The sequence below is a fragment of the Microchirus variegatus genome (genome assembly GCF_963457635.1).
Source record: "Microchirus variegatus genome assembly, chromosome: 14".
Taxonomy (NCBI): Eukaryota; Metazoa; Chordata; class Actinopteri; order Pleuronectiformes; family Soleidae; genus Microchirus; species Microchirus variegatus.
Window position 1 is genome coordinate 21103802 of NC_139815.1, and position 13624 is coordinate 21117425.

General features: G+C 39.3%; 1 protein-coding gene across 1 annotated transcript; it reads right to left on the reverse strand.

The window, feature by feature from the left end:
• Positions 1 to 733: 733 nt before the first annotated feature.
• Positions 734 to 1934, reverse strand: LOC310936956 (ladderlectin-like). Its single transcript, XM_083901124.1, has 6 exons — positions 1841 to 1934; positions 1734 to 1769; positions 1399 to 1508; positions 1170 to 1304; positions 978 to 1089; positions 734 to 852 (listed from the first exon to the last, which is right to left on the reverse strand). Exons 1-6 carry the CDS (start codon positions 1899 to 1901, stop codon positions 782 to 784), a joined length of 525 nt encoding a protein of 174 aa, XP_083757250.1. The 5' UTR covers positions 1902 to 1934; the 3' UTR covers positions 734 to 781.
• Between the last annotated feature and the right edge of the window lie 11690 nt (positions 1935 to 13624).

Here is a 13624-nt window from a genome sequence, read left to right on the forward strand (position 1 = left end):
TGAAAAAAGGATATAAGACACTATATTGCACATTCTTATAGCCTCTGTATATAAACTGTACATTTTAACATAGTAATGGGGAAAAGCAGTCAAAATGCTCTGTGTTCCGCAGCCACACCCCCTCATCCACCCTAATGGCCCTTTTCCACTTAACAGTTCCAGAACGCCTCGACTCGGGTCTCTACCTACTCTACACAGTTAGATCAGTGTGAATATTCACAATAAGCTTCACCCTGGGTCACAAGACCATTTAGTGTCCCAGGTATTTGCAATGGATTGCAAAACTGAACCACAGGGGAAGCATTATTAGACGATTAGTACTCATAGAATGTGGGTGGGAAGATGCTGTGTTCAAACACACTCAGAAAATAGGACACACCCTTTGTATTGTCGAATACATGAACATACATGTCCCTCAGCAAATATAGCTCAGAAACAGTTTAGATGTGAGTGAACGTACTTTTCCTGGGAGGCTGTGTTTGTAATCAAGATGAAAAGTGTATCGATCTGCATATCGACTCCAGGACTCAGACACAGACTTACACACAAACACATTTCAATGCTTCAGCCTTTTATTTTTGCATCAAGATCAGTTTGCAGAGAGAGAAAAAAAAAACCAGGAAAATTTTTGCCCAAGCCCAGCTCCCATTTATGTCGCTGCCAATTTGAGTAGCACTGAATTAGCAATAGAAGAAAACTATGGATATGAAAGAGGAGATATAGAGCTGCTGGTTATATTATATGTGAGACCGATGATGGACTCCTCTGTGTCTGTGTGTCATTAGCCATCCTTTTTTTCACAGACAGACGGTCTTTTAAAGTTGCACTGAAGGTTATCCCAACATTTATCAGCTGCAAAAACGAAAAGAAAAGCATTTAATTATGTAACATTGCTAAGATTACTATTGAAAATGACCATAATAACCATTCATTTATTCATTTGCATCACCCTAATCTTAAGCATTGTGCTGTTTTACCTCCAAAATTGATTTGCAAACAACGCTGGATGCCAGTAGGGTTATTGGGCTCTCCAGAACACCAGTCCAGGTCGTGAAAAGGTGTGCCGTCACTCCAGAACCACTGGTTCCACTAGAAGACACAGTCGCATAGACTCAGGGTTGAGTTTTTAAGGTTTTAAGTTGTTTTATTTACGTTATTCAATAACATACCGTCTGTGCATCTGAGCCTCCCACCCATGTTTCCTTAGACTGATGGCTGCGTCTCATTACCAGACTCTGAATATTATGATACTCCACGAGGGTGCGGACAGATGCCATGTTTCCACCGATGGACTCGCAGTGTTTCTACAATGGAAACACGCACACACACACACAAATAGTCATCACCAAGAACAAACGACATGTAAGCTTTCTGAAAGTGAGCTGTCACCGTGGTTACCTCAGCTCTAGCCCAGGTCATTGGTTTTGGAGTGTAGTAGTAACAGCGATCTTGGAAAGAAGTCCAACCACTGCCACAACGCACTGACCTCTTGACCAGTTTAACGTTTGCTGAGGATAGTCGATTGTTTTTGATAGTATAAATAAAATAATACATGCAAATATTAGTGTCTCCCTTAGAAAATCACATTCTTTATGATGTTGGCAAACACTTGCCGTGATCAGACTTTCAAACATTTAATTTCATGAGTTTTGAGAATAAACGTGTGTTTGATGGAGTTGTGATTACATACAGTTCAACACAGAGAACAAATAGTATATGTTAGAGCAACTGACCTGTCTGATCCTCCTTGTCCACTGCTGCTGGAAGAACTGGAAAGTGTCACAAACCAGTTATTGTCTTCGATTATTGTTGTTCGTCGTCACATGCATGTTATACTCACCAGTAGCTGCAGTCAGAGCCACCACGGCACAGACGAGTGCAGACACAGTCAATGTCTTCATGGTGATGATATGAGCTGGAGTACAGAGACAAGAAATATGTAACTGATGAGTCTGCCGAGAACAAATGAAAAGTTAACTTCAGAAGGTGGAAGCGAGCCTGCAGCAGTGTCACCTCCTGTAACTTCACACAGCTCTTATAAACACGACAGATGCTGATCATAACATCATTCGTCGTCCCACCCAAATGCTTTTTTGCGGAACAAGATAAGATCAGATAGACGAACATCTGTAACCCAGTGGCAACGACGCATGTTCACGTTTTGAAGAAGTAGTAGCTGGTGGGACTTAAGAAACCAAGACTTGTGTAATCATAGTGATAATTGTTTTGTGTTTTGTATTGTATGTAATGTATGTTGTTAGTTCACAACACGGCTTAAAAGAAATCTAGAAATCTTCCCCCCAAAATTAGTCAATAACAGTGATACAATTTTGGTAAAATAATTTCATAGTATTTTGCTAAGGTCTCATGCCACCATTAGATTAAAAAAAAAAAAAAAATATGTATAATAATAATAATGCATTATGTTTAAGGCGCCTTTCAAGACACTCAAGCTCGCCATTATTGCCGTCGTGCTCTCGTAGTCGTCACAGCTCGTACCTCTCACATTCTCGCGCAGTCCCAGATATTTCAAGTACTGAAATTTGGCACTGATTCATCAAAAGTGAACCAATAGTTGGTAGTACCGACGCAAATACCAAGTACAAAAAGTACCACTTTCGGTACCCAGCCCTATTACATACACATGTCGTACAAGTTAAACTCATTGACAGCATCATACTAATTATGAAAGCAGCTTCATTCCAATCCAAATACCCCAATTCTCTTGCACAGTACTGTAAATGACTCATCTGAAGTTAAACTTAAGTATCTTTCCTTGCGCTGATGTTTACTACAGATATATTGGACTGAATCTACAAAGCAATAACTGCTGCATTTTTATTTCTAAAAACAGAAGTAGATGAAGTATTGCATCAGAGTGATCGTGTTTTCTCGCAGTCACCATCTGAAGAAGTTAGTGTTTGCCTCATATGGTGAAGTTAAATGCACATCATACTTCCTCATGTAAATGTGCACAATAAGCTTTACCTGTTCCCACATGTAAGTGAAGCTTTTTTTTTAGCCTATTATTATTATTACACTATCAGGTTGATATGCATGCATGAAGTAAATAGAACTAAGAAACAGCATATAGACTCCAGGACTGAGATATAGTCTTACACACAAACACATTTCCTTTTAATTTTTGCAGAAAGAAACATGAAATGATCTGCTCTTCTTCTAACTGTGCTAACTTCTAATTAGTCTAGCACTGAAGGTTTTCCCAACATTTCTCAGCTGCAAAAAGAAAAGAAAAAGAAAAGTGTGGATAAAATGCCACAGCTGTTAACTACATAACATTGCTAAGATCACTATTGTCAAATGTCTTTCTTCATAGTTTTATAATTAAACTAACCATTAGCACATGGAAATTTAGCATTTTACAATTCATCTTCCCTTTTTCAGATGTTGGCATCTGATCGTACCGATCTTATCATGAAATAAAAAAAGAAGAGACGAAAAACAGGAACTCCCTTATCAGTCGTTATACTCAGCATCTGTAACACTAATGACACCAGTGACTCACACTTGCATAAGATATAACTGCGATATGACTCAAAAGTTGAAGATAATGGCTTATTATTTTCATGCTATATAAATTTGGTATATTGTGTCAAGCATGTTATATATTAAATATTAAATGCTATGATGCTGTAAGTTGTGTTTTCATGGACTCGGTGTAGAATGGAGCTATCGTGTCTTTTTGTCTAGACGGATAAATGATCAATTTTAGATAGTTATGTCGGTTATCCTCGCTTAATTAAGCCAAGACTTAGTTTCACAAAGGCAGTGACGCATGAGGTACCATGAAAATGAGAAATCATGTGAAATCGTCCTGCTCCAGACCAGGTCTGAATAATTCAGGTGCCACACTCTGATCTAAACTAATGTGTTTGTTTTGACACATATTATTTTATGTTATTATGTATTTTAGGCCTACTTTTATTTCACAATGTCAGGAGGTGTAATAGAATGTTTGTTTCTGTCGATGTTTCTTCTTCCAATTTCCCTTGTGTTCTATAAATTATTCAAAGTTGCAACAAGTTGCTTTTGCAGTGTGTGTTTTGAACACCCAGCGGTCTATATGCTTTTTTTGCATATTGGCTTCACTTCCTTATATGCACATACCCGCAGCATAAACTGCTGCTTAAGCTTCCACATATCTGTTGTGTCTGATTGCACAGCTCCCTACTGCACTGACAAATGTTATTCTCTGTCGGACAGATTGCCGTTTTCATATTGCGCTACTTTTGTTGTCTGCTTTCCGACAGTTTGTGCGAGGTCTCGTGTTGCACTTACTTTTGTTTTAAATTCACTCTGTTGTAAATAACTGTTTTCTATTTTATTTTCCTTATTCTATTTGTCTCTGTGCACCACTGACCGGAGCAAATCCGGAGTAGTGTGTGAACTTTACCTGGCAATGAACCTGATTCTGATATTATTGCTGCTGCTGTTCTCTAGGTGCAAAACATCCTGCATCTTTTCCATTTCAGCAGCACATCTACCTTGTGTCCTGCTATTTGAAGCAATGAACATGAATATATCTGAATTACTTTGTCCTGATTTGATGGTTGCAGCTGATAATGCTGGCTTGGCCGATGTGAAACGTATAAAACGAGTTTTGAACTAGTTCAAGCTTGGCTTTCTCAGATTCTGCTTTTGTAAAACAGCCGTTCGGGTCTGAATGAAACTTGAGGTTCGAAGCTGTTTTCAGGACGGTCCTTAACAGACTGGAGTTCCAGGCGTCGTAGACTTCGCTCGGACTGAAACACTGAGGTTTAGTGACTCCAACATTACGCAGATTGTTAATTAATTTGATTAAATTGATGTGATGATGCACACATTTGAATATCAATGAAGGTTTTTAATTCATGTTTTTTGTAATTTTGTGTAAAACAGGTCTTCTGTGTAAACACTCCACCCTGGCGTCGCTCCACAGGCCATTAATCTGACACGACACATAGAAGACTTGGGGAGGAGGAGGGGGGGGGAACAGCGTGGTGACGGCTGCGACTGAGAAAAGAAAGAGATGGTGACATTTATTTTCTGAACAATGCCTAGTCATCGCCTCCCTGCCTGTCATGACTCTTCAGTGATGTGTGAATGAGTTCCTGTGTTTTCTAAGAAGACGGTGAGGTCCTCTTTGACTGGACTGCATGGAGACTTTGTCGGTCCCTCTTTTGCGTATCGGTGTAACGGTTGTACAAAATCATCATCATCATCATCATCCTCCTTCTCATCGTCTTTTTCTTTCATTTAGCACACTTTTGAGAGCCTTGTCATGTACAAAAACTCACCAAACCCAACAGCTTCAGGTTTAATCGAGGAATTATGCAGGAATTGCTCTTAAAACCTTCTTTTTTTTTATCTGAATGCAGGTTACTGTGGCAAAAAAGTGTTTGCACGAATAGTACGCAACAAGCTTCCACCGCTTTTTAAAGACCTTGCTTTTAGGGCAACATTGCACCACCCACTGGGAACAGGAAGTACACTTTAATTTTCATTAATTATAATCACCTTGAGGCCGTCAATCTCTGTGGTTTAATTATTAGGATGATTCTTAAAATCAATCAATCCATAAAGCACATTTTAATCACCTGACCCTATCACTCCTGTTGACCTTCAGTTTCACCTTTTCAGAGGAGCCCGGCTCCTCCGCAAATTAAGCCCCGTCTACTTTGCGTTGACAAATTAAAAGAAGCCATCATCTTTGATTTATTCATCTGCCGTCCTTTTTCTGTCCAGGCTCAAACTAACAGCAGCCACAATTCTATATGGCTTCATTAATTTCCAAGGCAAGCCAATTTTTGGCACGAGACACCCACAGGCGATAGATGTAGAGAAGATTCACAGTGTAGAGGGTTGTACTCGGTCACAGTCGTATTACACCTCAGAGATGCTTCAGACAGAGTTGTGTTTAAGGACACCACCACTTTGGCAGAACATTTCAGTATAGTGTGCATGTGATGGGCTTTGTGATGTACTTTTTTGTCACTGGTTGAAGCCTGAAGCGTCAGTCATAAGCTTCAACCCATGTGACCTTTTTTAAAGCCTAGTGTGTAGTATTTTGTCAACCTGTCCGCCAACTGAAATGGGTAGTTTTGGCCCACCCCTGAATACGACCCATAGATGAGGTTTTACGATACAACCCATAGTACATTTTTAGCATACCACCCATAGATGCGTATTATAAGAAGGTACATTTTTAGGATACTACCCATGGATAAGTTTTTAGGATACCACCTATAGGTAACTTTTTAGCATACCACCCATAGATGCGTATTATAAGAAGGTACATTTTTAGGATACTACCCATGGATAAGTTTTTAGGATACCACCTATAGGTAACTTTTTAGGATACCACCCATAGGTACGTATTTAGTATTTCACCCATAGATAAGTTTTTAGGATTCCACCCATAAGTAAGTTTTTAGATTACAACCCATAGGTAACTTTTCAGAATATCACCCATAGGTAAGTTTTTAGAACACAACCCATAGGTAAATCATTTGGATGACACCCATAGGTAGGTTTTTAGATTACAACCCAGTAAATTTTTCAATACCACCCACGGATAGGTTTTATGGATACTAGCCATAGATACGTTTTTAGGATACCACCCATAGATAAGGTTTTAGGATACCACCCATAGGTATGTTTTTAGGATTCCACCCATAGATAAGTTTTTAGGATTCCACCCATAGGTAAGTTTTTAGGATTCCACCCATAGATAAGGTTTTAGGATACCACCCATAGGTATGTTTTTAGGATTCCACCCATAGATAAGTTTTTAGGATTCCACCCATAGGTAAGTTTTTAGGATTCCACCCATAGATAAGGTTTTAGGATACCACCCATAGATAAGTTTTTAGGATTCCACCCATAGGTAAGTTTTTAGGATTCCACCCATAGATAAGTTTTTAGGATACCACCCATAGATAAGTTTTTAGGATTCCACCCATAGATAAGTTTTTAGGATTCCACCCATAGATAAGTTTTATAATTTTTAGGATACCACCCATAAGTAAGTTTTTAAATTAGAACCCATAGATAAGTGTTTAGCATACCACCCATAGGTACGTTTTTAGAACACAACCCATAGGTAAATCTTTAGGATGACACCCATAGGTAGGTTTTTAGATTGCAACCCAGTAAATTTTCCAATACGACCCACAGATAGGTTTTATGGATACCAGCCATAGACAAGTTTTAAGGATACCACCCATAGGTACATTTTTATATTACTACCCATAGGTACGTTTTTAGTGTGCCGGTCCAGTACTTTTCAACTGAGCTACACAAAAAAAACCAGTGTTATATTGTTCCATTTGTTTTGCACCTACTGGATACTGAACATGTTCACTGTTGTTACTGATTAGACAAACAAGGACCTCTCAAAGTGTTAAGTATTAATATTCCATTTAACATATAGCACTAGGAGCGCGTAGCCCCATACAAGCTCTGAGCAGGTGCATTGAAAAAGAAATCAGTGATTGTATGAACCAGGACTTTCTAACGTTTTTTCATATTATTACAGATGAGCACTCGGCTTTAGTCACTAAACCAAAAAGAACGACAAACCATGACAGAAATCTTGGTGCAGTCATTGTGACTCAGACATTAATTTTAACAGCCACATTAGTGCACTTACAAAGTCATCCTACTACCCTCTTAAGAACGTCATTATGGATTAAAGGATTTATGGTGAAGCAGGACTTGGACAAATGTGACCATGCATTTATTTTCAATAGACTTAACGACTGTAATGTGTGTCTTCAGGCCTCTCTTAAACGAAAAATAACAAAAAAATCATTCAGAACTCCTCACAAATACCAATTAGGTGATCATATGATTCCAGTTCTCAAATCTTTATATTCATTTCCTGTTTGTTAATGAACTGATTTAAAATACTACAGTTGGTTGATCGTGATCTATGTTACGAACCATTGAGAACCTTTGGGTTTTCTGGTCTTCAGGTTTCAAACTTCTTCAGAACAAAACTAAATATGTAGAAGCAGCATTTACTTGATATGCTCCAAAGAGGTGGCGCAAACTTCCATAATTTGTTTTAAAATCAGCTTCTTTTAAAGCTGTTCTCAGACTTTTTGCCACAGCCTTTTATTAAATCAGATTATGACTAAACGCGGCTATTTTTAATGCATTTCCTAGTTTAATCTCTCCTTGCAAATGCTCATTTTGTACAGTCTTGGCAATTTATCATGATGTCTTTTTCCATTGTGTTGATGTAATGTGCTGTAACATAGATTTGACTCGATCCTCACAATGTATGTGAAAGATATCAGACGTCGTAAATCAGCGATGAGTTTTCTGGCAGCAGTCGTTTGTTATTGTTGAAATGTCAGACGTTACACTGTGTCGTTCTTTGGCAGCGCACACACACACACACACACACACACACGTGCTGTGTGTCAGTGCCTCTGTATGTGGAGCAGCCCCGCAGCAGCCCTTCCCTCAAACACTGGCACATGTTACATCTCCACAAGCTGCCAGCTCACAGCAGGGATACATCCACTTCCCCCCCCCCCCTCCTTCCAGGCTTCTTAGCAACAACTTATCAATTATTAGTCAGCCTCTCTCTACATGTAGGTTACCCTGCTCCACCTGTCTCCAGGCGCGCTGCACATAATACATTATATGTTTAGTGACTCGCCAAAGAGGTTAGCAAGTATTTACAACACGGTAAACTGAGGAAAGCTCACTGTCATATTCTTCAATCATTGCTTTCACACTGTTTTTGCACTTCCACGTGGACTTCCTTGTCTTGTAATATTAAGTAAGAAATGGGTCCAGTTTGTCTGAATTACAGATTCATTATTCTGATGTGTCCTTGTTCCTTCAGAACATGTTTATTTAAAAAAAAAAACAAAAAAAAAACATAATTACACGAACACGGCTGCAGCAGAAAAACCGAGCTCTATCCTCAGGGTTTGCCTGGAGATGACAGCGCAAGATGCAAATCCATGAATTAATCAAAGATCTTTTTTTTTTTATATAAACAAGTGTGTCTGAGAGGTTTGTAGCTGTATTCAGACTGACACTAAATATAGAAACAAAGAGACGCGTCCACCTGTCTGCATCTTCTTTTCCTTCTCTGCATTGAGGTGTTACCGTGTCACTTTGTGTGAAATCTCTAAAGACAACGTCAGAGAGGCTTGTCGGTGCATTACTGTCAGTGACCACTTTAGACAATTAGACTGTAGAATGATCTGTCTCTGCACATGAGACAGGCCTCTTCCTTGTCTGTTTTTAAAATCTTTTCTTATTTACCTTTGACAAGTTGTTGATGTGTGAGCTTTTGTATTTTTTCTGTTTTTTTGGTACAGAGTGGGCGTGAATTATTGTTTTTAGTGGCTCTGTGTGTCTATTTCGCACTTGCACTTGCCAATATGACCACCAGAGGCCGACAGAGGCTTTGTTTCGTGAATGGGTTGAAGTCTGCCATCTATTGCCAACTATTTTGGTGATTGATTATTTAGTTTGAGTTTATTTTAATAAGTAAACCAGTTTTGAGTTTATATATGACCATTCTGTGGTTTCCTTGCTCCATGGAACAAAACAAAAAAAAATTGTAAACACAGATCAACATTTTCTTCCATTTTGTTTTCCATTTTCGACTAATCAATTAAATAAGAAAGTAATCGACAGATTAAGCCCTAATGGACAATGTTTTAAATGAGCTTAAAAACAAAAAAGATAAAAGAGCAAACGTAAACCCGGATTTAGTGATAAACTAATAAACAGAGTGTATTATACTGCAGTTAAGAGTTGTTCATTCCAAAATCCAGGCAAGCAAAAATGTTTTAAGACTTGATTTAAATAATTCAAAGCAGTTCAGAGCAAAAGGCTGCTTTTCAGAGATGCACAGACAATTCGGCCACCAAAACATTTTTGTCAAAAATGGCATTTTTTAAAATTGTGGTGCATCCCTCCTGTTTTTCTATCCTTTTTTTCTTCTGAAACAGTTAGCAGACCAACACCTGTCAATCTGAGAGGTCGAGGCAGATCACCGTGCACAAATTCACAAATAAAAAAGCATGTGATTTCATTCAGATTGTTCACAATGAATGAATGAGATCAAGGGCGACAATAATCGACAAATGTCTGCAGCTTAAAATGTGTTCTGTGGTACTTTATTGAGTGTGTGTTTACACTGTGGTCTGCTGCGGTTGCATTATTATGGCTGATGAGAGGAACAGGATCGCTTAGTTGATTTAAGAAGGCAGGATCTGCACTTGGTCCGACTCCAGGAGTCTACAGCGTTCTGCCACAGGACGATCATTCATTGAGCAACAGGCTCCTGTTGCCAAAATGCTCCACCGAGGAGGTTTATATTTGCCCAGCTTCTTAACGTTAATGATTGATGTGTACGAACTGTGACAAACCATTTCCCTTCTGTTTACAGTATGTGACACATTTCTACCTCTCAAAGCACTTTACACATACATACAGCTCATCTATATGCAGTGTTACCATCACACCTGTATCATAACTATTCACCTGCAGTTTGGAGTTAAGTGTCTTGTCCACTAAAAACATTAATAAAAGGGGTTAGCGATCATATCCTGACCCAATCATGACTGGATCACTTTGCATTTTTTATTAAATATTGACAACAGCAAACTGTTAAAGGGGCCATATTATGCAAAATCAACTTTTTAGTCATTATAATCTGTATATTTGGGACTCTGGAGGCCCTATCAAGTGTGAAAAAAGATGACTCACTCATGTTTTTGTGGTTCTCCTCAGTCTAAGTACAGGAGATGAAACATGCAATGTTGACTTGCACGCTCATTGTGACATCAGACTGATAAATTCCTCGAATTGTTGTCTCGCAGAGCTCCGCTTCGTCCCTTTAAAAACGCGAGAGTGCAGGAGAGGGCAGTAGTATCCAGAAGAGTGGAAAAGTGTTCAGTTCTTGGCTGCACAGTGCAGCACAGAGTTCTACACAAACTTTCAGCCTCAGAGGATTTACGTGTGTCCAGTGGATACATTTTATAAATGACGGCAATGTGCCGGCTAGAGTCTGCAAATGATGGATTTTCCAAATGCTAACTGCTGTTAGCTGCCGGAGCCTCAGTGACGCTGACGAAGTTTCCTGTGTCTCATTTGCATTTAAAGAGACAGGCACTCGAAAGCGAGCGTTCTGAACAGGGATGTTTTCGCAGGGTGATTGAACTGCTGTGGTGTGAACAGACATGTTCATTAGGACACCAGGGAACCAGGTTCACATAGAGAAATAGGGTATAATATGTCTACTTTAATTGCTACAAACTCACAGCTTTATTTTTCAAGGTAAACATGATTTGTTTTCCGAGGTGAAACTGCTAGTGTTTTTTTCCAGCCCACCGTTTACCTCCTCATCCTGAAAACACATTACAACTCAAATAGTTCAATTTGAGGAAGATAAAGTCTCTGATGTTTGTTTGAAAAAAAACAAAACAAAAAAAAAACAACAACTCACAGAGCCACTGAGTGAGGACAAAGATGAGGCACACAAACAAACAAAATTGCCACTGTGGTTCAGAGGAAAGGAAATGAAGTGTAGGCGTGTGGGTGATTTAACTGTGTAAACAGCTTGTTTATCACTGCAGCTGGACCACAGGCGACGGATGAATAAACTCCACACCCTCTGATCGCTGAACTCACTTTAGTTCTGATGTATGTTCTGTTCTTCTCTCACTGCGCTGCTTATCCCTCTCCTCATCCTGTTGTATGAAGAGGGTCAGTTCATCATAATGCATTATATAACATGTGATGATTCATATGATATTAACATAATATCTGCCACTGCACTCCTGAAAAACCACCCATACTATACATGGGATAAAAAAAAAAACACTGCTCTATGACGGAAAAGATTAATAATATGAAGCTAAATTTATTTATTTTTCTTTACATTTTTGATGGTATCTGCATCCCATAACTCTAACTCAAAAGATTTTTGTCCCCTACGTGGTGAAAACACATTTTTTTTGGTCATCTGTCCATCCAGGTCATGAAAGACATAATTTAAACCTTAGTGCTCATGTGGCACAGATCTGTGCCGCATGGTAAATTGCCGTGGGAATAATACACAACTCCTTATATGGGCATCCTGTGTATGTGTCTATGTTTATAGGTCACTTGTTCATGCTTTAAAAAAATTTTTTTTTCTTCATCCTATGTATTTGTTGAGTCTAAGTTATGATTCGTTTTATATTGCATTTTTAGTAGGCGTCAACGTTAATGATGTTAATACATGAGTATTTCCATGACCGGAAAAAGCCGCGCGTGACGTCATGTTTACGTGACTCCCGATTTGTTAAAATGTAACGCTAACCTTTAAAAACAGAGGCACGCATACGCAGTACACAGGTACGCTGGTTATTTGTAGCGCTGCTCTTTTCGTTTAATACAGACCGTTCCAGCTCGACTGTAGTCGCGCAAACAGCGCTAAAGGGGCTGACGCTGCTAACAGAGCTAACTGGGTAAACGGTGCCTGGACTGCGTTACTTTAGAGACTCATTTTCAACAACCGAGAGTCACGTAAACATGACGTCACGCGCATCTTTTTTAGGTCAGTCATCATGGAAACGCATCATGCGTTAACGTTGATGCTGCTAACTAAAGCACCAATTTTTAGTAGCGATATATAGTGGCAATAATTGTGCAGAAGTCACAAAATTAGACCAAGTGAACTTTGAACTATTTTCCAAAATTCACAAATTGGAAAAAAAAAAAATCATATTGTCTGTGAGACACTCTATATTGCACATTCTTATACCCTCTGTATATACTGTACATTTTAACATAGTAACAGGGAAAAAAAAGCAGCCCAACTGCTCTGTGTTCTAAGGGCTAAGAGCGATCTTTTGGCAAACCTGGCGTCTGTGGACAATGTCAATCTCTCGTGTGAATATTGCTAGAACAGAAGTAACTAGAGCTGCAAAAAAGAGCCACTTAAACAATCAATAGATTCGATAGGCGTCGGTCACTCGTTAAAGATGAGTTGAAATTCTTACTTGGTCAGCAAAACTCACACTGCGGCTGGAGCAGAAACCACAGCTTGGCCTTTGAGTGGTTAAAAAAAAAAATAAAAAATTAAAAACTGCTTTTTGCTCCCTGACGCTTTGACCTGATGCGTTCTGTGGACTCATCACTTCCACTCAGCGATGAGTTCACTCAGGTTGACTCCCAATCTTTGCGCTGGTTCGGGAAAACTGAGGGTCAATTATTAGTGTCTGAGATGTGGCACGATTGATGTGACCTCGAGAACTCCTCTTACTCCTGCTTCGTCTCTTCCTTCAGATCAATGGTAATAAGTGCTGCCCCCTCTTTTCTATCTCGCAATACAGCAGGGATTCAAACACACACACACACACCCGTGCTTTCTCTCAGAGGGAGAATAATCATGTATCTATCATATTTACTCTTGGGTGGTTATCATGCTTTAGGTCAGTCATCATGGAAACGCATCATGCGTTAACGTTGGTCTGCTTTATTGACTGCAGAGTCTCTGCAGAGTTTGGGTTTCGTCCACCGACGACTGTAACCCCTGCACGGTAATGGTGAAAGGCACCGAGACGACGCTGTCAGCAAACCAAATTGTGAGGAACCACATTAA